At 35.2% G+C, this 27,738-nt stretch overlaps 1 protein-coding gene across 1 annotated transcript in view; it reads right to left on the bottom strand.

Moving 5' to 3' along the window:
* Positions 1–27,738, bottom strand: part of LOC140332061 (uncharacterized) — a 102,290-nt gene that overhangs the window by 25,964 nt on the left and 48,588 nt on the right. The window contains exons 13-17 of the mRNA XM_072413358.1: positions 26,634–26,770; positions 10,819–11,037; positions 10,052–10,304; positions 8,769–8,932; positions 5,975–6,134 (exon numbers count right to left, since the gene is read on the bottom strand). Of these exons, the coding sequence (XP_072269459.1) occupies positions 5,975–6,134; positions 8,769–8,932; positions 10,052–10,304; positions 10,819–11,037; positions 26,634–26,770 (933 nt within the window). The remainder of the gene's footprint in view (positions 1–5,974; positions 6,135–8,768; positions 8,933–10,051; positions 10,305–10,818; positions 11,038–26,633; positions 26,771–27,738) is intronic.

The following is a 27,738-nucleotide window of genomic DNA, read 5'->3' as shown; positions in this document are numbered from 1 at the left end:
TGTGGCATGATTCTTCTAGTTCTAGTATTTAGCATATTCATATTAGCAATTAGAGGGGGCAATGAATGGAACAAAGGGGCACTTCCTAGAGTTCAGCTGCTGATTTTTTCAAGACAGCAATTTTAAAAAGACAGCAGTGGGGTTAACCAACCTTAAAAAGTTTTAATTTCCCTGGAACAAGGGTTAATGGTGCAAGAGAATAAAATTACTCTTTAAAGTAGATAATATTATGTTTAGATGTGTCTGTAAAGCAACAGTATAGAAAAATTAAAATATTTTTAGAAATTCTACAAGAAACTACTACTTTCATGCCACAGACAATAAAAATGGTCCATAATATGAAAACATTTTCCTATTTACATATATCAATCCAGAAAGGGTTCTTATAAAGTTGAATCAAAGCATATAACAGAAAGTTTGGAAGGATTATTTTTACAAAAAGTGATATTTACCACCAGCAGCTGCGGGTCAGTTGCTAATGTACACAGCAAGGCAATAGCTGGTATTCCACTGGATTTTGGATGTTTGGGTCAATTTTGCCTATTTTGTCAATTTTTAAAATCCAAACAGCAAAACTACTAGTTCTATGGCTGTTATGTTTACCTAATGACGTCACTAATGTATTTTATTGCTTCAGTCATCAAGCAAACCGAGCAAGAACTGCATAGTTATACATGAGATGTCCAGCACTACAAGAATACATTTTTATACATTCTTAAATAACTCACCTTTAATAAAAGAGAGGGCAGTTTTAAAAAAACACATTTGTGTGTTTCTTTAAATATATGACCACATATATATAACTAAGGGATTATGCCCAATAATTCAGTGAATATATTTGCTGCAAAAATGACTTGCCCTGCTGTTTATTAAAATTAGATATTTTTTTTTACGCTCATGCAGCCATATGTTATGCTTAATACATCATTTACCACTGGTATTGCTATGGTTAATTGCTATAATTAATGATTGTTTAAGTGGAGTAGTTTAGTAGTAGTACTATAAACTGACTTAAAGATGTATATGTGACATATATGTGTACTTGTATACATTGCTCCTCCATCTTACCTCTAAGGAGACTCCATACCGAGAGGTTGGACTAAGTTGTCAACCCTTCAAGTCCAAGCTGAGTCCTAAGTCATTGACACCATGTCCCAAGTCAAGTCTCAAGTCACCAAATTTTTTTCTGAATCGAGTCCCAAGTCAAGTCACTTAGTTTATCCCCATTTGTCCTCATATAGAAACAGAGCTCTGATCCTGTTCTTGAGCACAGGATCGCATTCTAAGTCCACGGCTTTCTCCTCTGACAGCTAAAGGGGTCTGGGAGGAAGGCAGTGAGGCCAGAAGTCAAGTCGCAAGTGGAGTTGCAAGTCGCTGGGCAAAACCCCCAAGTCAAGTCACAAGTCATTCATTAGGTGACTTAAGTCGTACTCGAATCTAAGTTGCATGACTGGAATTCCAACCTCTGCCTATACCACAGATGGTTCCCTTACCACTTTGTCATCTTACTCACACACGACCTTTGAGGACCTCATACTGCCACCCTATACCATAGTGAACTGTCCCATAACCCTTGATAGAGGAAGGGTGAGAAACTTGTCCTGGTCACCCCACCTCTGATCTCACTTTCTCCATTCCCCAACTTTTATATAGCCTTAAACCCCACCCCTGCTGAATCCTAAACTCAACCTTTTTCTTTTAGGTTTTCTTGCATGTAATTGGACATTCTTTGCAAGTGAACTATCACCAACTTCACTAAGCTAGGTCAATTATTCCTTGCCAGGAGATAATTCACCATGATAGGTAAACAACCAAAATTCCTTTAATTAAGAAAAAAAACATAGTATATAATTCTTCACCAGTGTAGCCATTGGTTTACTTCTTTATTTCATTGGATGCCAGAATGCACAACACAAAAGATCAATTAACAAATAGATAATGAAGAAGTGGGTCATTTACTGAAACTATTTTGGAAAGCTCTTAGCCAGTATACAAGTATACACATAAAATAGAGAAGTGTGTGGAGTAGTAGTATGCCTTAAAGTGCTTATAAAACGTATTCATATTACAGCTACTGAAATTGTGACATGCCATATTATGGAGCGTACCTGCAAACTCTTTCTAATTACAGTTGGCTGCTTTCTTTTATTAAATGTACATTTCCCACTTTTTTCTACTTTTGAAAAATTGCCCAATAATATTATGCCTGTGAATTATGATTTCACTTCACAAGCGAATTATAAGTATAGTTTCCAACTGCATTATAATGGGGAACTCTAACATTCTAACCTAATCAAAAAAACATTGTTATCTAATTAAAGATGCAAAGCTCATTACAGTGACAAAATATTAGACATGGGCTTATTATTTTATCTGTCCATTAATGCTTGTTTTTGTGATCTTTATGATTATTATTATTTTGCCTGCTAAAATTGTGTAGTTAACGATGTTAATAACTAATTGTGCAATCTGCATGCATACAAATATATCAAAGACCTTTGATTTTTGAAAGGCGTTTCTTAGCTAAATAAATGATGTACACACTGCTCTGAAACCACATCAACATTGTAAAGTCAGGCTCGGGTACAGAACAAAAACTCATTTACAAATGGAGCTTTTTTTTTTTTTTTTTTTTTTTTATACTAGTGTAATATATTTAAGCATATGTTGGCAAGATTTTGTAATCCTTTTAATGCAAGAATGATTATATATTATATAAAATATTATAAAGGTATGATAATATTTTACAATAAAATGGAGGTCTAGCATGATCCATACATTCTTTTACCAGCATTTATTTATTGTTTAAAAAATAATCAAAACTATGTTGTATTTTAAGCACAAAGTCTTCTGGTCTACTGTTGATAGCACGGAGTAGGGAGCAAAAAACTATGAAGAATAATAACTTTTTAAACTTAGAGCTATCTAAATAATTTTTATTTTTAATTTGAAATATCCAAAAAATAATAGCTCTGCCATATAAACAAATGAATATTTTCAATTATTAGGATTATACAAAACATTTTCGCTTGTATATTTCTGTGGTGGGATTTGTATTTCACATTCATTAACAATTTATCACACTGCATTGTAAATCCTTTTATCCTTTCAAGAGGTTTTGTTATCAGTGACTCATTTGGCCTGATTTATTAAAGTTCTCCAAGCCTGGAGAGGATATACTTTCATCAGTGAAACTGAGTGATCCAACAAACCTGGAATGGATTTCCTAAAAGTCATTTGCTATTTGCTAGCATTTTGAATCCTGGACCAGATCCATTCTAGGTTTGCTTGTCACCCAGCTTCAGTGATGAAAGTGTATCCTCTCCAGCCTTGGAGAGCTTTAATAAATCAGGCCCATTATGTTAAAGTGGAGTTACATCAAAATGAAATATTAAGGCATATGTAAACCTAGGATCTATTTTATAGTATATTTGGTATCATGTCTTACTGTATACAGTTTTCTTATGCAAATTGTTTTCTACAAATGTGTTGCAAAGTTTCTTATATAAAAATCCTTCCAATAATAGCACTTTATATTGAAGGCTGATAAAGGGAATCCACTGTTTTTATAATTAGCATTTCTTAGCCCTTAGCCTTTTCAGTTGGATGATCAAGTTTATAAAGGTAAAGGCCAACTGAAGGAGGAATACAGCAGGTTGACAATGCTTGTTCAGTGCAAGGCAGTGGCTAATCTCCAAAAAACATTATGTTTATGATTTGTGTATGAAAGCAGGAGCATAACAAGACTGTCTACCTACTGAATTGTATTTTTTCACGGAGGACCCCCCAAAAAAGTGTTTTGTTGCAGCTACATAATGGCTTCATAACAATATGAACTATATTAGTATCAGTAATTAGGTAGTGCTAAGCTACACACTTACCTCATATACCCTATGTCAAGGTCTTTATTCCCTATGCAGCTGAAATTCATAGAAAAACTACATACCTAAAATTGTATCACTGGAGACAAACTACTAAGTGTCTCCCTGACACCCCCAGCAACTTTGGACACAATACTATGTTTAGTGGCTTTGTGGCTTTTTATCAACAAGTTACATTTCTGAAAGGGTGAAAATATTAGTTTCACAGAAATGTTTGTACAAATAAGTTTTCTCCATCCCTAAAGGTCAATTTTGATCAAAGTCATTTATAGGGAGCTTAAAAAGCAGATTAAGGTTGATACATTTATTTAGAACAATGTTTTCTTCACTCATCACATGTTTTGATGTTGCTATTACTTCTCCTGCAATTTTGGTAACAATACTATGTTCATATACTTTTCAAGTAACTTTTCATCACCAAGTTACATTTCTGAAGTGGCGAAAAAAAAGAATGTTAATATTACCTTGTATTTATCTAGCACCGACATATTATGCAGCACTTTAAAAAGTCCATAGTATAACTAAAAGTCCACGTCACTAACTGTCCCTCAGAGGGGCTCACAATCTAATGTGCCTACCATAGTCATATCTCATTACCACAGTCCAAGGCCAATTATGGGCGTACAAACATTTTGCATAAAATGTCCTGGTGTAGGACCTGAGACCAAGTGCTGCAAAGTTGGAGGTACACGGATACAGAGGAAAGGATTACCTTGTCACCAAAGTAGTTTTACAACAACCACCCCCCCTAAATATAACTGGTAGAAATACATCTAATGTCTTCTGGTATAGTTTATGAGTGGTTTGAAATTCTAAATCTGGTTGTTATCCCTGATGAAGGTAGTTGTGAAAGTGTATGAATGCTAGGACTTATTGAAGATATTAAAGTATATTGTAACACCTGGTATCTTAGATAGAATCTTCTATATCACTGTACTAATGTACTTGATGTGAGATTTAAAGATTTCTGCCAAAATGTACAGATGCATTGTGCAATTGAATTAAACTCTTCTGCTAATATTGGTAAACATAGAATACTTTAAGGGGCCAAAAACTGCTGATTTCTACTATTGTGAGAAACCTCTTGTACTTACTGCAGGTGGGCACTTGCCATTGTAGAAAATTATTGCCCTTCAGGTCTGTGTTAGGGATGGACTCTAGTAGTTGCCACTTGTGGTGTGCTATATATCGTCATCATCATTGCTTTCTGCTCTTTTTACTAGAATATGTGTATGGGCAATATAAAGTACAGCCAATATTAAACAGTACTGCTGGTGGTGGTGTGCATATTACGTTTCTTGAACTTCATTGCTTTCTGCTGCTAATTAATTGTGTCTGGTTATCACCCAATGTTGTGTGCATGTTTTTTTGTTTTTTCAATTTGCACAGAAGAGGACTGTTATTTTTTTTTTTATATTACTTATTTGTGTCACCGCCCACCGAGCCGCAAATTGAAGGATTTGCATGTTTCCAATGTTGCTCTCCAAGCCACATAAAATGTACTCTTCCCACTGCTTTACTCATGTCTTCATTTTGGTGAATTAGAACAGTGTTGCTCCTCATTTGCTGTAGTTCAGCTGAATTGGCCCAAAAACGATGGCAAATTCTAACACTACTGGCCACTAACTCACTGCATATAGTAAGAGGTCTCTCCAATAATAAATATTTTTTTCTGATATTGTGAAATAAAACAAAATAATCTTTAACATAGTGTTCACACAAATGTGTTATAAAGATACAATATGTTTCTATAATATATTAAAAAAACATTAACACATCCACAGAAGAATACATCACATTGGCAGTGAGGTTGCGGTGGATTACTCACTCCAGAAAACTATGTTACATTGGGGAACGCTACATGTATCAAAACCGCTCACTGCCGCCAGTTCTCAAATGTGCAGACACTTGTTGAACCAGGACTTCCTTGTGAGTCCTCAAGCAGCTGGCAAGGTGCCAGTCACAAAGAGCTGCAAAGAATCGAGTAAGCAAGATGTGACCCTGACAAGCTTTGTGTATGTAAGAAGTATTTAAATATAGAAACATTGAAATGACTGTCATACAAAAAACTAATATGAAGTGTTTTACCTTACCTTTCTTCTTTCCCCATTGATTCCTCTCCACTGCTCAGCTTTTCTTACAATTTGGCTTAACTCTTGATTTGAAATTTCCAGATCATAGGGGACAGGACAAATTGCCTCCTCACAACTAATACGCTGAAAAACATCTAATATCCACCCTTCTTTGTGTATCCTGTAACATATATATATAGGTCTTACACATTAGTTCTGTTACAAACAGTGAACAATAATTCTAAATGTCAAAACTGCAATTTATGAAGGATTTAAATGCAAATAAACCCTAACAATAAACATTACTTGTTTGCCTCCTTTTGTTGGTAGATTGACAGCATTTGTTATATCTCAATATAACTGGAAAAAATATCTATTGATTCTGCCAGAAATCTATTGAGCTGATAACTTAGCATTGATATCAGTTTGCAGGGTTCCCTGTGAACTACAGAACAACTACCTACTATTAGTGAAAAGAGAAGAGGGGGAGGTGTTCTCTCGTCCTGTGGCACTGCTACTTCATAGTTATAGCATAGAAAGGTGGGTGTTGTCCCTCTAGGAGAGAAAGTGTGTTACTGTTAGTATCACCAGGTGAATAATTAAAAAAAGACCTGAAAAAAAGAAAACTAACCCATCCACTAAATCTGGAGACTTCAATATGTAAAATGTTTGTTCTTGGGTTTGGATAACATTTTAAATGAACCTGTTAAAAAATTTTGCAGAGCAAAGAAAAGTATTTATACAATCCTATCTCTTACTTCACCCTAGCATATACTGACCTAACAACTAAATTAAGCTAAAGCCCTGTTAGGGTATAGGGATCAACAAAAGCTTTACTGCGCAAACTAGGAGTTACTCTGGTCTTTGCCAGTTTTAAAAGGACTTTCAGACCAGCGGTGAGCCACATCTGTCTGTAGTGAGATCAACCACAGTCCCAGGCTCTTCTATTCATTTTAATAGCAGGGATTGGGGCTCTTTAAGTGCATGCGGATTCGGCAGATCTTACCTTTCCAGGCCACACAGTACCAGTTAGCTGTGCGGCCAGGAGTTTTCAGCTGCCTGTATGAAAGGGCCCTTATTGGGAGCAATATTACCTTAGCTTTATGGGAAGATCTCAGCTAGTCTGCAAGTGTAAATATCTTATTGAAGACTTGGTACCTATACATGTATGCATTTTACTTTGTAAAAACCTCCCTATCATTAAGTTTCGCAAGAAATGTGTCGAAATGCAAGTGGGACTAATTTGATACTTACTTTGATTTGATAGAAAACTGTACCAAATGTTGGCATTTAATGTTGCAGAAGTTACAAAAAAAATAATTTAAGCCAATGTAAATTTTTTTATTACATCTTGGTGAAATAATTTTAATCTGGATTAATCCTATTTTACTGTTACTAACCCTGTCATTGTAAATAAATTGTTAGGAATGGTAAAACCATTCACTGAGCTCGGTCTAGCTAGAGTAAATTTTAAAGTATCAGGACTGAATTTTTTATGTAGGTTTCAAAATGAGGCATAAATATTTGGCATGTCAAATGTAAATGCTTCTGATAATATAATACTAATAATCCCCCTTAGTTTTCCTATTCAATATCATGGACAGAAATGCTCTCTGAGTTTATTCAAATGTTATGAAATATACTTATTCATGAAATGCAATTTAGAAATGTATTTGGGTCCTTAAACATCAAAGGAAATCAGGATAAGCATTTAATTCTATATTTAGCATTAGATGATGATTGTATTGAATACATGTTACTACATAAAAATAATACAGATGCACATATACTGAACATTCTCGGGAACATCCATAATACTCAATTGGAATAAACCAGCAGAAATATTGCTATACATAGTAAACAACAAAACCAAATGTGATTACATTGGTTTCACACTATATTTAGGCTGATCTGTGGATTTATTGAATTTTTAAGTGTGACTAAAGCTCATTAAAGTCTAAACTTACTTTTATTTTTTAGGGTGGGGGGGTGGTTTGAAGAGAAAAATGTTAAAATGTCTTTTTTGATGTTGTTTCTCTAGTGGGACAGCTAACAAGCATGCCTACCAATGCCAGAACAGGGCCTCTTAGCACACAAGATGAAATGGGCAAAGTGTACCCTCCTATGAATATACATAGAATAAGATGCAGATCCATTTGACACCTCCATCCAGATGAGGAACCTCCTCTGCCTACCCCTTGACCTTGTACAGATGGCCAATTTCCTCCGTTTGGATGGCAGACAAAATACTTAATTGCCATTAAGTGAAGGAAGCACACTCATAAAACAAATTGGGAAAAGTTAAAACCTAAATCATATTCCCTTTTTTCGGTGCCATGAACAGAAAAAATTTAGACATTAACACATTATTTTTAATTTTGTGCCACTAGTATCAATTAGGTTCAGAATTTCTCCTGCAGGTTACAGGAGCAGTGCAGGACATCAGCAAAACATTGCACTTTTTAAATAAAAGGCATCCCTATCTTAATAAGGGTTAGTATTCCGACAGTTCAGGGATAAAAGCTGATAGCCCAATAATTAAAGGTCTATAAGCATGGCAGCTCCCACCATGCTGATACCAGCTTGCATGCTCTTTCTGACCACAATGTTTCTCATTGATTGAATGAAGTTAATGAATAATGACAGTATGGGTTTGATGACCTCAAGGAACATGGCTTTGGTTGCAGCTGGAACAGCTGACCCCTACCCCTATATTGTTGTGATGGGTTATAATCTGATATGAAATGAAAACTGTGATTTAATATCTTTAATGTTTTGCAGTTTGAGAAAAAAACATTCTACAATGATTACTTACCTGAGTAAAAAAAGGTAGAGGACAGAGGAGGAAATGATAAAAATCATGGTGTAAATCAACAAAGTGATGAGTATACCGGGAGTTCCAGATTGTTCTGCACGAAAGAAATGCCAGTAGAGTTTTGCTGCATCTGCAATTGGTTTTTCTGCACTGTAGGAAAGCCTCTATAGTAAAAAAAATTAATGTTTTAGATAGTCACATTATATTAAACAAATGATATTATTATGTATATATATATATATATATATATATATCTTCTTTATTAATTGAAACTAAAATAAAAGAATGTGATGTAAATGTGATGTAAACATTATCCTTTATCCATCTAAATATAAATAACCATAATCACTTATTTATTATAATTAAACAACTATTAAACAACTTTGCAAGAATAGGAAAACTATTATTTATGTCATTTGTAACTACTGTATACCAATATGTGTTATAAAAAGAACAGCATTTATGAATATGTTTGCATTTTCTATTATAACAAAAGGGTTTTAGTATGTTTGTGAATTCGCCCATATTGCTATATTCTAGCTAAGAATTGCAAATTGTTACAAAATTTCTACACAAATGTATATTATTGGTCAGTTTAATTGAATAGATTTGTGAGACCATGGCGATGACCTTTTATATAGTATATAGGTTGCTTAGCAGTGGTTTGTAAGGCTTAACATTCATTAAATCTGCTGATTTTATTTAAAGGATTTTACGTCAGTTATCAATTTGGATGCACCGTGCACCTTTCAACAAAATGACTCATCGTGATCTTTTGTGAACGTACATGAGTCAACATATAAGGATAAGTCCTTTTAGGCTTTAGATCACAGGATCTTTGAAATAAAGGGGTTATATTTAGAAGAATATAATTTAAATAGCAAGCAAGGGCAAGCTGGTATTAATACAGGATTACAAGTGAAGAATTTATAAAAAGCTGTCTTAAACATAACAGATGTGTTACGCTTCCAAATTCATCCTATTTATCTCCCTGTGTGTGTCTTTCTTAGTTCATGTGAATGATATGAAGGGAGTTGCTTCAGAGAAGGTGAATGGTAGAGGTCCATTTTGCATTGTTAATTGCCTATGTGGTCGAGTGGGTAGAGGTTTTGGTGATCTACATCCCTGTACTTGTTGACCATTTACATGAATCATATTTACTGTATTTGTATTATGTACTGTATTAAATATTAAACAATGCTCAACTACCTCATAAAACACAGGGTGGTTCATGGGAAGAATTTTTCTGTTTTAAAACCCTTTAAGGGAGTTTTGTGACTTACCCCTAAGAATGCATCCACTATAAATACAGCTAAAGGGTCTAGTACTGTCCAGAGACCCAAAGCAATGATAAACTTTGACAAGATAGTAGGAAGTGAGTGAAATAATACTTGACAGCTCCATCTTAGAAAAATCATTGCGAACATTGATATATTTAGGGACATTGGTCCCACCACAACCATAAATACTTCTTCCCCAGTATGCATTAAAGAATTTTGATAGGTTAGTTCAACGGTGTGGGGATAAAATGCAAACCTGTAAATAAAAACACAAAACAGTTCAGGGTGCTAGTCTATAGAACTGGATTGCGAACAAAACGCAGTAAAAACATATTATTTAATAGATTATATATTGGTTACTTCACATGGATCTAATGTAATGGCATGAGTGTTTTATGTCTTTTTATCTTACTTTTTATCTTATTTATCTTACTTTTTTACTGTTAGTGTTTACTTTTATTTTAACAAAATATTTTAAAATCATGTCATTTGCATTGATAACTTAAAATTCAATACCAGTAGCTGAAAATTTGAATATGCATAACAGTAACAGTGTTTTATCCCATGAGGAACATAATGCTTTTTTACTTTGTTTTGTGGACAAGCAAGTGTTTCTATCTTTCCAAAAAAATAAAAAAAAGAGGCATTTTCCACTAAATTAGCAAAATTTAAATACAAAAGTAATTGTTAAGTTTTTTTTAGTTTATGACTAGACTAATTTGTATCTACCCATGTTTATTACTCTAGACAGTTCCACGTTAACCACTTACTTTAGAACAGGAATAGAAATAGCCTGAAGAAAAAGCCACTGACTGCAGTAATGTAGATAAAGCCTCATAAACCACATCAAAGCCATCATAAACATAATCAACCAAAAGTCACGTGATTTCCACTGCCCCAAGTCCAGTTCTGAAAATACTGCCCATATTACAAATGTTGTGTGCTTTGCAATTCGTTGATATGCATGCATTTCTTTTCTAGGTTTGGTGCTGAAAAAAAAAGAAACACAAACATTTTAAAGCTGTGTAAGGATAAGCTAGGCAGTCCTAAATACAACACAAACATGTTTTTGGTCCAGATAACTAAAGTGTACATTCATACAATGAGCCTGAATAATTATTTAGCTCTCCAAGACTGAAAAAGATAGACTATCATGGGTGAACCTCGGTGATCCAAAAAATCTGGAATGGGTTTGGTCAAAAATTGAAAACATTTGTCAAAAATTAGCAAAGGATTTAAAAAAATCAATTTCTAGTTTGTTGGATTACCTAGGTTCTCCTATGATAATCTATCTTCTCCAGCGTTGTGGAGGTTTAATAAAACAGGCCAATAGTACTGTGTAGATTAACAGATTAGCAGAACCTTTAGTAAATTAGTCTTTTTTCTGTTATCTGTGTATAATGCTTGTTAGTAGGTTTGTTACTTAAAAAAAACATTTTATTTTGGCTAGAGTATTATGCAAAATATTTGTATTCATTAGTATGTAAACTTAATAGTACTTATCAAGGTATTTGATTATAATCAGAATGAATATTATGAATAATAATCATTATGAATACGAGGGGGTGCTAAGAAGTTCCTGGCTTTGCCCCCTTCTAGATGAAATAGAAAAATAAGTGTAGGGGCATATGACCAATATCTTAGTATGTAACTGTTCAAATATCAGGTCTTTGTGATTCCTAAACTGTTTTTGCTTTTAATAAAAAGCTGTGATGGCAGAGACAAAAGCAAGTTTCACGTCATTGGAGTTACAGTCCATCATGAAGTTTTTGTTTCTCCAGGGAAAGTCAGCAAAGGACATTCACTCTGAGATGTCACAAACACTGGGAAAGGAGTGTCCTTCCTACAGCACTGTCAAAACCTGGATATCTTGTTTCAAGATTGGGCATTTCACCGTTGAAGATGAGCCCCGCAGTGGGCACCCCCAATCTCAACTGACCAGGCAACCTGCGATGCTGTCCATTAGCTGATTATTGAGGACCGGCGAATATCCACAAAAAAGATAGCCCAGATACTTGGCATCTCACGGGAGCGTGTTGGGTTCGTTATCACCACTATCCTAGACATGCACAAGCTTTCAGCGAAGTGGATGCCGAAATGTTTGAACAGTGATCAGAAGAAGGAACGACTTGAATCATCCAAAGCCGTTTTAGTCCATTTTGAAGCTGCACAGGACTTTTTGGCAAGGTTAGTGACTGAGGATGAAACCTGGCTCCTCATCTATGATCCTGAAACCAAGGGACAGTCAAAGGAATGGTGCCACATCAGGTCCCCATGGCCGAAGAAGTTCCGAACCCAGAAATCGTCCAAAAAAGTAATGGCGTCTGTTTTCTGGGACAAAGACGGTATTCTGTTGGTGGACTACCTACCTCAGGGCTCTGGTATCATCAGACAGTAATATGCTAACCTCCTGGACCAACTGAAGGAGGCAATAAAGACGAAACGCTGTGGAAAGTTGACCAAAGGGATCCTTTTTTTGCAAGACAATGCACCTGTGCACAGGTCCAATGTTGTGGCTGCCAAATTGAACACTCTGGGTTTCCAACTGGTCCACCATCTCCCCTACTCACCTGACCTGGCCCCTGCGGACTATTATCTGTTCCCAAATTTGAAGAAACATCTGAAGGGGCAACGTTTTGAGGACATTTCTGACGTCAAAGATGCTGCTGAGACTTGGTTTGCGATCCAACCAAAGGACTTTTATTTGAATGGTCTAGAAAAGCTGCAACTACGCTATTCCAAGTGCATCAGTCTCAGGGAGGAATCTGTTGTATAAATGTGTTATTTCATAACTCTGGCTCACTTCTTTCTGGGCAAAGCCAGGAACTTCTCAGCACCCACTCGTATTGATTCATAACTCAGATCTTTAAACTGAAAACGTCCATGTAAGCCAACAGGTACCAAGAATTAGGATATTCCTATTAGAAATATGGTATAGTGGATAGATGGTGTTTGATGGCAGATAATCCTTACTGAATTCCGAGAAAAAATGGCCTTTTCTACATCCATAACAAAACTTAAACTTACAGCGTATTTAGACTCATGAATGGTGTGTTTTTTCATCTCCCTGAGTCTTTGCTGTTTTCAGTTTATGTCAGTCACTGTGTTAATGCTGCAAAATGCCAACCTAGTTCTTTATTACACTGCACACTTAAAATTAAGAAAGAAACTGTACTTAAATGTAATTGCACTGCAGGCAATTAAGCTTCTAAAATGTCAGATATTATAAAAGCACAGAAGTGTATTTGTTATAACATTTAAGGAGACAAAAAGGCAGCAATATGTCTTGTTGCCTTTATTCTACTAAGTATGAATTAAAAACACAGGGCTACATATTTCTTGACATTATAAGGGCAGCATAAATCATGTATATAAAGGCAATGCTCATAATCATCCTTTACAAGAAAGTTCATGCAGTGTGATGTACAAGTGTGCACAGCTTACATATTATTTACAATGACTTCAATAGACTCCGAAGTGTAGTCCCAGCATTTGTAGAGGATGATAAGTCTTCATACATCTAATTTTTCAAAAGTTGATTTAAATACTATGCGTCTTTTGCATTTGATAAAGCCCTAAGTATTATAAGTAAATACAATATTTGTTTTCAAAATTTTAATAAAATATTTCAGAAAATATTTTTTTTTTATTTCAATAGATTTTTATTGATTTTTGGGATAAGTTAACAATACAAAATTAAAATAAAAATGAACATGAACAAAAAAGGGAAATTGAGAGATGTGCATCTTTGGTGCATTACAAACTGAAGTATCAACAACACATTAAGGCGAACTATGGAGGAAGATAAGAATCAAGATAAACACTTTTGTTACATGCAACAGTCCCCTTTACCTCCATGGACATATAATTAACATCAGTTAATAATTTCAAAATAATTGAGAGACAATTAAATAGAATACTAGGTGGAACAAAACCAGAAAAGGGGATAACCTAGGGGGGAAAAAAATTCCCAGTCCACACTTTCAAACATCTTGGATTACAAACAATTTCCCAGATGTATTTTATGGAAGGCAAGTTTGGTAAAGAATGTGCTTGCCACTGCTCCCATATCACAGAAAACTTTTACTGTGTGTAGTTTAAAACACTCACGTGGTAGCACTTCATTTTACAAAAGAATCTGTTTTTTCCAATTTTTAGCTATAGTTTGCTTAGCTGCCAGGAGAACCTGAGTATATAACTTGAATTGGGCCTCAGTTAAAATGGTAGGTTTGAAGTGCAATAGGGCAGCTCAAGAGGAATACGCTGAATAAGATCCCCAGGAGTCTGAAAATCTGACCCCAGAATCGGATCACCAATGGACAAGTCCACCATATATGTGGATCCGTACTTATCTTCTGGCAACCCCTAAAACAGAGTCCAGTAACTGCCTGGGATATGTAATTCATACGCACTGGTACCATGTACCATCTCATCATGACTTTAAAGGCGGATTCCATTATTAGAACATTTGTTGAACACATGGACATTCTCGTCCAGTTACCAAACCACTCTTACTCAGATTTTGTGCTACCTAAAGCTCGTTCTCATTGAGTCTTGTATAAATGCTGCTATGATCTGGACACCTGGTTGGGTTTTGAATAAATAATCGAGATTTGTAAACACTGTTAACTTGGTCGTACCGGGAGAACTGTGAGTCAAGGAGTTTATCCAATGTCTAAGTTGCATGTATCTGAAGAATTCCCTCCCTGGCACCTCGTGTGATGAACGTATTTCCTCCCAGACAATAATCCCCAACCTGCCCAATAATGAATAAACATTATCATATTTGTGCTTCAGCCACCAATCAAAAGCTTTCCAAGATTCTATACTCAGGGATAAAAGGATTATTTGAAGGGGCATTATATTGAAGGGCAGGGAGAAGATATGGAGACATTATTTCAGCCGAATATCGTATTCCAGACCACACTTTCAACACTTGCCCTAGGTGTACACTGATGGACTTAGAACATAGCTTGTGAGGAAGCCATAGGAAGGAGCCTATAGCCAACGGAAAAATCAAATCTGCTTCCAGCTGGACCCACTGTGGGGCTGCGGTGCCTGCAAATAACAACAAAGTGGGACTCAATTGGGCTGCTTGGTAGTATTTTAGCACGTTTGGGACTCCCAAACCCCCTTGACTCCTATGGGCGTACATAGATTTCTGAGACACTCTACATTTTTTCCCATTCCAAATGAGCAAAAAAATTTATAGTTGAAAAGCTTTTATCATCTGATTTGGCACCAGGACTGATAAGGTCCTAAAATAGTACAGTATCTTCGACAGCACAGTCATTTTGACCGCATATATTCTTCCTAGCAAAGAGATCGGATGAGAACCCCATCTATTCAGTAGTTGCTTCAGTTGTAGAAGCAGTGAAGGATAATACGCAGTCAAGAGTATGTCATAGGATTTGGTTATTTTGATTCCCAGGTACTCTAGATGGTGAGGTGCCCAAGTAAAATTAAAAGATTTTTGCAGGCGCAAATATGATCAATCAGGTACATTAAACCTCAGAGCCACCAATTTTTTTAAATTCACAATTAAGCCCGATACTTAACAAATGATTGTAAGATCTTTAGTATATTAGAAATAGACATTGTTGGCTGAGACATTGTAAATAAAATGTCATCTGCAAACAAACTCAGTTTGTGTGTGTGCTTGACAATCTCTATACCATGTAACCAGGAGCTTTCTCGAATCAATTGTGCCAGTGGTTCCATGGCCAAGATGAATAATAGAAGTGACAGAGGGCACCCCTGTATTGTGCCTTGGCAGGGAGTCTTTATTTGGCTTGAGAATCATTATAATATGGGCTAAAAGAGATGACATACGATGTTAGGTATGGGCTTTTAAAAAGTTCAACATATCCGCCAGTCTAGGGGCTAATAGTGTTGAATATTTCTTATAGTACTGGGCTAAAAAGCCATTTGGCCCTGGCAATTTATTACTTTTTAATGATTTAATTGCACATTACATTTTTTTCCTGAGAAACATCCGCCTCCATCAATTCAGCAATTTGTGGGCAGAGTCAGACTAGAAAAAAATTATCAGCTCCCTCAAAACTAAAAACGTTACAGGGACTATATAAGTTAGAGAGAATTTTCCTGAATTGTTCACATATATTCACTGGGTTAGCAGTTATGTCCCCATTAGGGAGTTTTAGTTTTATTGGAACCTTATGGAAATTTTGGGGATTAAGTACTGTGGCCAACATCTGTCCAGGTTTTTTTGCCCTTTCTAATTTCTCTTGGACCATCTAATTTGCTTTTCCACTTGATTGTCTAAAAGAGCCTTTAGCTCCACCCTGGTCTGCTGTTTCTCCTTATATAAAGTCTTAGATGGGTTCCTTTTCAGATAAGACTCCAGTATCATTAACTTCTGTCTGAGGTCTATAATTTTCTGAACCCTAGCTTTCTTCAGGCGGGAAGCAATTTGAATCAATTATATAGGCGTCCCATAGCGTGATGGGTGAATCCACCGACTGGCACTGCAGGGGATGAAAGCAAAGCATCATTAGGGCCCCAATGGTATTCTTTATTCTTAGGGAACAGAGAGGTGCATTGGATCATCAGTGGAGAGTGATCAGACCAGGGAGTAAACAAGAATTTAGATTTAGCTACTTGTGGATAGACTACGTGGGGATAAACTGTTGTGTCACTAAAATGTGGTCAATACATGTAAAGCTTCCATGGGAAGAAGAATAATAGATATAATCCCTTACTGTGGGGTTCATTTCTCTCCAAACATCATAGAAACAGTACCTGGCTAATAGCTCAGAGAATGCTTAAATCTGGGTATAGTTTAAAGTAACCGGTGTAGCATCTGGTGAAGAGGAAAGATCCAGGTTCGGATCAATTATCATGTTGGAGTCTCCCATGATCAACAGGGTACCCCTGGCAAACTTCTCCATCAAAGGGAAAGGATGTTTTAAAAAATTGTACCTCAGTTGTCACCTCAACATCATAAATTTTCCCCTGTAGGAGTATTTAGCTGTGGGGTCCCTGAGGGGTCAGTAAGTTCTACCTCGCAGCTGAAGGGAACTGACCTAGGGAATGCCACCAATACCCCTCCCTTCTTTTCCTGGAAATTTGCGTCAAATATTTGCGGATATTGCTTATGAAAGTACTTTGGAGATGAGGACGTAGAAAACCTCGTCTCTTGGAGGCTAAGTATATGCACAGATAGAGCAGAATAAAGATTGAATAATTTCCTTCGCTTGTTAGGGGAATTTAAAGCTTGCACATATTGTTATTGTGAGCCATAACGGAAACTGTGCCACATGTGCCATGACTGAATAGGGACTTTCCGGACCAACCTCACCATTTTGTAGAAAATGTATTTAGCAAATGGTGGATGGGAAATAAAAATAATAAAAAAAACACAGAACTATAGTAAAAAAAACAAATCTGGGGAGATAATTCCCATTAAACAAAGCGCACCAAAGGTGCACAAATATCTGCCGCAGCAGAAAGTGGTTTTGCATAAAGACAAAACCAAAATGTGAGGGCGCCTTCCACCACCGGGTGTATGGCCAATTTAACTCGGGTCAAAATAAGAATCTGTTAAGTACCTCAAAAAATGTGGATCTAGCTTCAAATCTGCAAGTATGTTCCTAACTTGCAGACCTTATGGTAAAGTGGAATTGTAATGACAAGCCACCACCCCTATCAAAGTATTAATGTGATACTGAAATTGTGGAATCTGGCTGATTTTTGACAAACCTCCTGAACTAAGTGACATACCCTATATTCTTTATAGTAAAAAAGCATATATATAATAGAAGCAACCCAGGTCCAGTTTAGGTCTGCACCACACATCTAACTGCTGTAATTATATCTGAAACATATAATGAAAATTGCGCTAATTTTCTCAAAAGCCTCAATGTCTCCTCATACGAGGGGAACGTAACAAAAAGGATCCCTTTGGTGAACTTTTCATGGCTTTTTAGGTAGTAGTAGGTAGTCCACCAACAGAATACCGTCTTTGTCCCAGAAAACGGACGCCATGACTTTTTTGGACGATTTCTGGGTTTGGAACTTCTTCGGCCGTGGGAATCGCTGTTGCGCCATTTCTTTGATTGTTCCTTGGTTTCAGGATCATAGATGTGGAGCTTTGACATATAGCGCAGCGCTGTACAATGATGACTGGTGCACTCACATGAGTCTCAGTCATAAGTATGGCAAGTTTGGTTGAAATTACTCCATGCGTTTTCGAGTGATGATGGAACATACATACATACATACATACACACGATTTTATATATACAGATTCATATCTTATTACCACCGCTTACACTTCAGATATTGTTTAGATGTTACACTTCTATCTCTTTATAAATTAAAATGTGTGCATATGTTAATTCCAATGGAAAATGTAGTCACTGTGACAATTAAACAGGGAAAACCATAAACGTGCTTATGTTAGCTCTTAGTCTGTACTTACATAAACAGTTCTGCCATCATTAGGAACCACTGTTGTCTAGAAGGCAGAGGGCAAATAGCATTGACAACAGAGAAAGTCTATTACAGAAAAAAAACATTTATGCTAGGGACTGAACAGCAACTAACCTGGATTTAATGATTAGGTCCTAATGTAGTGTGGACCACATGGGTATAACAATTTGGTTTTGTTTGATCAGCCATGACCCAATGTTATCATGAAAACAACAGTCTAATTTCTCTAATGTCATGAGTGTGTGCAAGAGCCAGGAAAGTAAGTTCCAAATGACAGACCCCATTTCCTTGAAGATTTCTCTGTGAGGTATAAATTTAGATCACATCTGTGAAAAAGTCAGCTCTGAGACCAGAGAGCATTTCTTTTTCTTTTTGAACTTTCCCGCAATTTGCATATGCTGTGTACCTAATTACACACTGGAGAATTAGTTTCTGACCACCAGGTCTTATAAGCTATTGAATACATTAACTCCAACTCCGCTAAGCATGATCAAGTTTCAGTTTCATTAAGATGCATTTTTAAATTTTCCTAATATCCACTTGTTGACAGCTATTTTCAAGAAAATCTCCCTCCTCCTTAGCATCAGATACAGATGTGCATATTTTTACCAGAATTCTTTGCTTCATATTGGTTACCATGCACAGAATAGGTAAAATAGAATGTATATTGTTTTACCCTGTCAAAAATGTAAGAAAACTGCCTGCCCCTGTGATGAATACTCATTTTCTATCCTACATATAATCCTTGGAAAGGAATTTGTTATTTAGACGTATTTTAGACGTATTTAGTTTATGTACATTCTGGTGTACCTGGGTTTTTTTCTAATTAAAATTCTGGTTTGAAAGGAATTTATAATATTCCTAATTGTATTTGCATGAGAAAGAGAAGGAGAAGAAGAGTTAAGAAGAGAAGAAGAAGAGTTAAAGAGTTATCCAAATGGTCTAAAATAAGTTAAAGCTGACTTTTACTGTATTAGAAAAAGTAATAAACGTATGTCTCACATTGGGTCTGATTTATTAAAGCTCTCCAAGGATGGAGAGGATACACTTTTATCAGTAAAGCTGAGTGATCTGGCAAACCTGGAATCGATCTGGTCCAGGATTAAAAAAAAAATGCTAGAAAATAGCAATTGACTTTGAAGGAATCCATTCCAGTTTTGCTGGATCACCCATGTTCACTGATGAAAGTATTTCCTCTCCAACCTTGGAGAGCTTAAATTAATCAGGGCCATTGATTGTGACTTTAAACTGTCATCTGTTCCAGTTCTGCAGCTTTCTTTCCTTTACCCCTACATCAACAGGATGAGCATGGCATTGGACTTTGGTGGTTTTCCTGCTGTAAGTGGTGTCAATGTCATATGTTATTGAGACTCATAAATAAACTGAATAAACTGAGGCAAAAAAGGAAAGGTAGAAATATTGGTCTGTCTGTGGTACATATAATAATTTTTCTATAGCATACATATTCATGCAGGCTAACAGGGTCTCTATAAAGCTTAAAACATTTTTTAAAAACATAAAATTATTCAAGTATATAAGAGTAACTGTGTTTATTTATTACATACACATGATATTATTTCTGCTTTTAATTGCTGCACAGTGGTTGATTTTTTCTGCTTTTTCACACAGTGCTTCTCCCTGTGAGTTAACCAAGTTATAATGAACAATGCCCTCTGTGTTAAAACCGCTATCAGGATGATTATCTTTTTTTTTCTTTTTGCTGCCTGTGTACTGCTAGCGAGTTTTCCACTAAAGTGGAACTAAAAAAATAAAGTAAGTGTGACCAGGCAGGTTCTTTATTGTCTCTTCTGCAATTAAATAAACTTACCAGCCTTTTTGCAATATTTTACCTAAACTCACCTCTCTTACTTTGTCACCCATTCTTCCTTTATGTTCAGGACCTTCGACCATCTTGATTTGGCAGGCCAGAATGATGTACCTTCTGCACTTGCACACAGTATATTCACGTTTTCTTGGGGAGGAAAAGGAAAAGGCGGAAGGGGTCTTCAGTGTGTAGAAAATTTTTTGTTTGCCTAGCCTTGATTGTAAATATAGAAGGAGGAAAGGAGGGGGGTATATGGAAAAAGACAGGCTTTCAGTAAGTGTAAATGTATAAGGAAAAATTATATGGTTTTATTTTTGATTTAAATAGTGACCCTATTACTAACATAGGTCTCCTATGCTAGTGGTGGTGCAGTATACATAAAATATAAAGTGGTTAATACCAAGTCAATATCATATCGTGTTAACAATCTCACATCATCATTTCTCTGATGGGTATCTTAATTTTTTCCCAACGCGTTTCATTCCATGGGGCTTTCTTAGGGGATTGAGTAGCTTGGTGAAATTGCTGACACCTTTGACCAGACAGGACATGTACTGGGTGTTGGCTAATGCTCAAGGATATAATGAGGATAAAACCGACATTGAAATGGCCAATTTTAATTTCCCGCTAAAATTGTACAGGGAAGTTGTTTGGTATTAGGTTGTAGATGTAGATCAGGTATGTAGTAATGATTATGCAGAGATCAGGAAAAAACGGTATAGTGAAGTTGGCTTAGCTGAATAGCTGTAGCAAAAGTAACGGTATGATTTGTAACTCGTATATAATGACGTGCAGTGAATTCTTCACATTGATCAGCAGATCTCTCGATTGTAGCTTCCCTTTACGATTATAGCAGGAATTTGTTTTGGAGATTGTTAACATGATATGATATTGACTTGGTATTAATCACTTTATATTTTATGTATACTGCACCACCACTAGCATAGAAGACCTATGTTAGTAATAGGGTCACTATTTAAATAAAAAATAAAACCATATAATTTTTCCTTATACACGTATGCCTACTAAAAGCCTGTCTTTTCCCATATACTCCCCTCTCCTTTCCTCCTTCTATACTTGCACACAGGAATTTATTCATACCTGGCATACAGGAATGCTGGTATTGTACACTGAGCTGCATATGCAAAGGTCTGTGTGCATTATATTTGTAAAGTTTAGTTTAACTTTAACATTTTACACAATTAATATCACAATTGTTAGTCTGCCCTTCGAGGACACATCATTTTCAAAAACAGTAAATGGTCGAACTGTTTCTTTTCCTACTCAAAAGAACAAAAAAGATATATACGTGTACTACAAATTTAACTTTACTGCTACTACGCAGAAAGGAATTGAGCAAATACAGCACTTCTTCCAAAGTCTTGGCTCTCCTACTTTCATACCTTTACTCTCTCGTACCTGTATACCACTTATGGACGGGCGAGTTTTAACATTTCCACTAAGCTTATGTATTCAGTGGTAACCTACTTGTAACTATAGATAACAAATAATAGATGTATTGTTTTTGTTTTGTTTTTTTAACGAACAAGGCTTTTTGCTGATAATAGCTTGCAAAATCTAGTTTACTTTCTACTCAATGCATACACAAAAAACTAAAAGGGGGCTTTTATATAACTTGACCACTTATAGTTTGAAAAAAAATAAGGTTACTGTAAATATGATGTAAATTTGTTCTACTTAAATAACACTAAATTAATAATTTATTTATGGCACAAAGCATTTGATAATATAGTTACTAATGAAAATATATGAAATAAAGTAATAAAAAACCAAATGTTTGGTTGCAAGAAAACTAAAGCTACCTTGGCTACCTTGACCCTGCAGAATGTTAGCAAATGCCAATGTATCTTTTCCTACAGATTATTAGTAAAACAAGACACATTTCTTCACTTTAAAGGCAATCAGGTAACTTATTGCAATTTCTATAAGGTTGTACGATATGTGGAAAAGCTGCATCCCCTACAGTGGATGACATATGTGATTATTTACTTCTATCGCAAATACTCCAAATCTCCTTCCATGTTAGGGAATCTCTTGCGGCACCTATACTATTGGAGGAATTGTAGGAGGCAATGAAAACAATCTAGCTCAGTAAGGCTCTTGGTTTGGATGGTCTCAGTTTGTATTTCACTCCAGCTGGTTCTGCAGTATTCCACATGGTAATGCTGCCATTGTCAAGCTCTCACCAACAACAGGATTGCTAGTGCACCTACTACTTTATTACCCACTAGCAACCTAGCACTAGCACACTAGCAACCTTTCTCTTATTCAGGTACATAAAGACCTTACCCATACCTTTAAAGATATGGGATGACATATGTAAAGTATTTAGTATACTGCTTGTTCTAAAATTCAGGTGTTTATGGCTTTAGTAGGAAATAATTAGAGTCAAAGTGGGCCACATAGAATCCAGGTTCTATAGAATTAACAGGACACACAAAAATGCCAGGGCCTTTTACTACTCAATTTAAAACTGTTAGAAAAAACATTTACATTTTATTTGTATTATCACTATGTCTCTACCACATATACAATCATGTTTATAGAAAAGCAGTATATTTACATTTTGTTTCTTTTAATTCTGGCTGTGCAATACGCTTATGGTTGCCTAGAACCCATTGGGTGCATTTTGAACTCTTTATCTTTCTACATTGGAAGTACAGCCTTGATGTATGTTGCAGCCTTTATGCTCACACTCTTCTTTTATCTAGTAAGTCAAACCGAATGGTTAATCTGAAACAAAAAAAAACTTAAAGTACTTTCCCAATCAAAGGATATAGCTGGAACAAAAAGCTTTTTTCTTGCTTCAGGAGAGCTGACCATAGTTGCATCAGTTAGTGTATTTGGGGCTTTGCATAGGTTCTTCTGGCTATCATTATGGTTTTTTTTGGTATATAGGCACTAAAATAAACAAGATCCTAGCTATTTGTGTTTTTCACCTTGCAGTACAATACAAGGGTTAATAACAGTAAAAAAACACAATAGTAATGTTATTCTTCAATAAAAAAATAAAACCATAAAGTTTTTCCCTTTACAACACACCTGTGATTTGACATGGAAACACTGAAGGTGCAGATGCTCATATGCTTCATGTATTCCCTATTGTGCCTTTTTAAACACCTCCACATATGGTTTGCTTCGTGCCTGTGAAACTGCTTGTTGTTTATGCCATATAAACAGAACAGATTGATTTTACACCATGGAAAGTCAATGAATTTCACTGTGACGGGGAAAACAAATTGTACACTACTGTGGTTTGTGTAGTTTCTATCATTAAGGACCATGAGGGGCTAAAGGCTTAGGGATGTGTGTTTTATACACAGTGAATTAGGGGAAATAAATTAAGGTCATAATAGAACACCATTAACAGTGTGGTTACCCACAGTTTTATTTACATACCACATGATATAAATAATCATGGTGGCGTATGGATAACCATCAAGTTCTCGGCATTTCAGACTGAAGTATTTGAGTGCATGCCATCAATTAACCTGCTACACTCTCACATTAACAGCAAAATGTTTAAGACCTTATAGAGTTTAAACACTTACAAACTTTTTTTGTATAACTAAAAGAACATTGGAGTTCTCCATATTGCAAAGCATGTTAAAGGAAACCTGTATTGAAAGAAACATATATAGTCTGGAATTCTGACCTCTTTATGAAATAATATTTACCTGGGTTTGGTTTAATATTATTCAACAAATATATGGCTGGTGAAGTCAGATGAAGTTGAAACAAATGACCTACACACTTCTTTTAGGCTAGCATTAAAGCTATTGATTCTGCAAGACAGCCTTGCTAATATAATGTAATTCTCTGCTCATAGGTGTCATTAAAGCAACAGTGTTATAGACCCAGGCTTTGCCAACTCTCCCTAAAAAGAGGTGCTCTGTTCTTTATCTAGGAACTCCATAATAAACAAAAGCTTTGTTCCTGCTCTTTGTTTCAGCTCTCTCAATTTAGTCTGAGTTAAATAAATTAATACCCAAAATATCCATACCATTTTCTGTGATTCTTTTATCAGGAATTATCAGTCATTTTGAAGAATGGTATACAAATGGACAAAAAAAAAAACAACAAAAGGTATAAAAAACAATAAACAAAAAAAACACATATATGTATATAAAAGTAATGTTTACCTCAAGGTAAGTTAGCAGATTTTTGTTTAGGTGTGTTGTACTCCAAAATCTAGAAATAAAATAGTAAGTTGTATAGATGATGCTTGAGTTCAATTAATTAGACTCAAACATCTGTCGCTTGTAATTTCCACAAAATTATTTGAACATTTGAGCAGATGAACTTTATACTTTATACACACCCTTTATACACGCCATCCTTGTTGTCAATCTACCCTAAAAACTACCAGCCAGTGGTAAAATTAAATTAATATTTATTAATATTTTATGGGGGAGGATTCTTTCCCAGGTTCCCAGGTACTATTGCAGGTCAGATTCCAAATTATGTAATTCCATTCACTCATCTCCAGTCAGTCATTGGTCTACAGTTGGAAAAGCCCAAGAGGCTAAAGGATACCTTTTTGTGAGCTCAGGAAAACATTGTGAATGTATAAACATATAAGACCTTATCTTAAAATGATCACTTAAAAAATGAAAATAAAACATTAATCTAAGTTCAAATATAAAAAATATATACTAAAGCAGACCTCTTGGCTGCAGATTTAGATGATCATATCTTGCTTCACAAGGTACGAGAACAAAAACTGCAGGATATCGGATTGCTTGAATTGTGTTTCTTTTATATTGTAGGAAAACATGCTAATTAAGATTTTATGTTGTCACTGTCCAGAGCTTTAGAAATAGGAACAGAGCAACATTTATGCAAGGAAATGCAATATCACAGAATTAAAGAGCCTTAGAGTTATTTGTGCTGTTTAAATGTGCAAGGAAGGAATTGCGTTAGGAAATGAGGCAATCAGCCAGAACTCTTCATTTCTTCAGTTACTTAATTAGAAAATGACTTCAGTCTGAGGAAGGAAAGATTAGTGTTGTGTGGTGAAATCACTAAACACATTTTCAGTTTGAATAGGTTTTGAATGTATATATGTATATTCATTCTTGTTACACTCTACAGCAAATTATGTGATAATATCAACACAAATATAAGGTTGATCTACATTTTACCTAATATTATTAGGGTTAGCTGTGAGCATACAGCACATTGAAAATGCTACATTATTGTAAACTTTGATTTTTAGCAAGTTTGGAATTGTGATTCGTTGTTTAAATCTGTATATTAAGATGAAGTGCATAATAGCAAGAGTTTCTTAAACACCTAATATGATTTTTTTACATTCCCTATATTTGGAGCAGGGCTTGTACAAATTAAGGAGAAAAAATATTTATAGTAATAATGCATCACAACCTTGTAAATTGGGAATAATGAACGCAGAAAAAACAATACTATATACAGTATATATATATATATTTATATATATATATATATATATATTTATGCAACAATAAGAAAATTATAAACTTAGTATCAAATTTTAAAATAAGTATCACTTATGTGTAGCACTCTCCCAATACTAGCAATCTAACTGAATCCAAATAAATTTGTAATCCCCTCAACATGTATATACATACTAAATATTTACTAAATAGCACTGATTACAAGTGATGACCACCACACAAATGTATTGGTTGCACAAAGCCCCACATGTAAATATACAGTGTATTTTATTAAAACATATATACTACAATGAAAAACATATTGCCTTAACAACTCCTGTTTACACCAGTGGGTGCCAAGTGCATCCAATCTAACCAAGGACTGACTGCCTTGAGACAATTCCAATCCTCTCAATGCAACGTGTGCCATACCAAATGCTGGGCACATGTCAAAATAGAAATAACTACCCCTGTGTCACTTTCTTTGAACATCCTTTGGAGTCAGTGAACTTTTACTATACTTATGCAGAAGTATAAAGTCCTAAATGTAGTCAGACATTTTATTGGCACAATATATCCATGTAACACCCTCAAGAAATCTGTTAGGGTATATGACAATCTCATTATCATAGGGAGTGAATGCAACATGTATTCAAACATCACCTGCTTTGATTAAATTCAAACTGCTTAAAACATTTTAGGCAACAGCAGAAAGGCTTAAAAAATCTAAGTGAGGGGAAATGCAACCAATTATGGACAGGAAATTTCACAGTAATTTGGATTTAGATTTGAGCTGCATCTTAATTTGCCATCTTACATCAGCTCCACTAAAGTCTTTCATCCAGAATGCTTATATCACTCGCCATCTTACCATACAGAATACCGATGCTTCTCCAATTCATCAAGATAGGAAGTAGCCGTAGAACATTTCTCTATCTGCTTTTCAGAAACTGTTTCTACTTTTTGAGTCCATTGAAAACGATGCTTTGGTGGATCTTTTTCCTCCTTCTGTATGTAAATGCAAGAATTTCAGTGTTCTATGCATTACCTTTTTTACTATTGAATTAGAATTTTTATTAAGCATCCTTGCCATTTATACTAAAGTTTTTTTTCATTTTCTTCTACAAAGTGCAATTTCTTAGAATGCACTAAATGTATATGAATGCAATGTATGGCTATACAAGCTGGAATATCCACAAGTAATATTTATATAATAGCAATGCTACTGGAAACAGTTAAAGAGAAATGCTCAACATTATCTTATTTTTTTCATTTTAAGGCAAACAGCCAATCAGTATAAATGTATGCATGTGAATGGAAGTATATTTCTTTTTAACTACTCTTTTTTTTATATATCCAGATTATACATAGCTGTCAGGCAGGTAACAACTTTAATTCCTTCTCATATTCTTTTTCAAAACCAGTGTCTTCCCTTTGCCTAAATAATGATTTATGGAATCTGCTCATTTTCCAAATAGGTAACAAAGAATGCTGTAAAGGTGAACCAAGAAATATAGAAGTGATGTTCCTACAAGTGATGCATTTATTTCAGGACTGACTGTTAAATAAACTTTTAAAAAACAGATAGTGGTATATCTGTACCAATTCACATAGAAGTTAATTTAATGAAAGTATATATTTTCTCTGCACATGAAGCAACATTTACACACTATTTCAAAGGTTATTGATAATCCTTTAAAGGTTTGCATGAATAGCACCAATTTGATGCTTTAAGCTGAATGAGAATACTGCTGTTGTGTGAGTGTAGCAAAAGCAAATGTTTAGTTATGTGTTTAGTAAAGATGGGTAAATTAGGTCCTGGGTATTTGTTCACATTTTAAATTATTTTTACAACATCCAATATAAAAAAAAAGAATAATTATAGTGATCAAAATAAAATCAATACAAAACCTAAAAAATTCTTCACTGACTTTAGGAAGCACCAAAACAGACTTAGGAGGCCCTGGAGCCCTGAA

Source organism: Pyxicephalus adspersus, chromosome 5 (genome assembly GCF_032062135.1).
Source record: "Pyxicephalus adspersus chromosome 5, UCB_Pads_2.0, whole genome shotgun sequence".
Taxonomy (NCBI): domain Eukaryota; kingdom Metazoa; phylum Chordata; class Amphibia; order Anura; family Pyxicephalidae; genus Pyxicephalus; species Pyxicephalus adspersus.
Note: the sequence above shows the minus strand (reverse complement) of the source record. Positions and strands in the feature narration are given on the sequence as shown.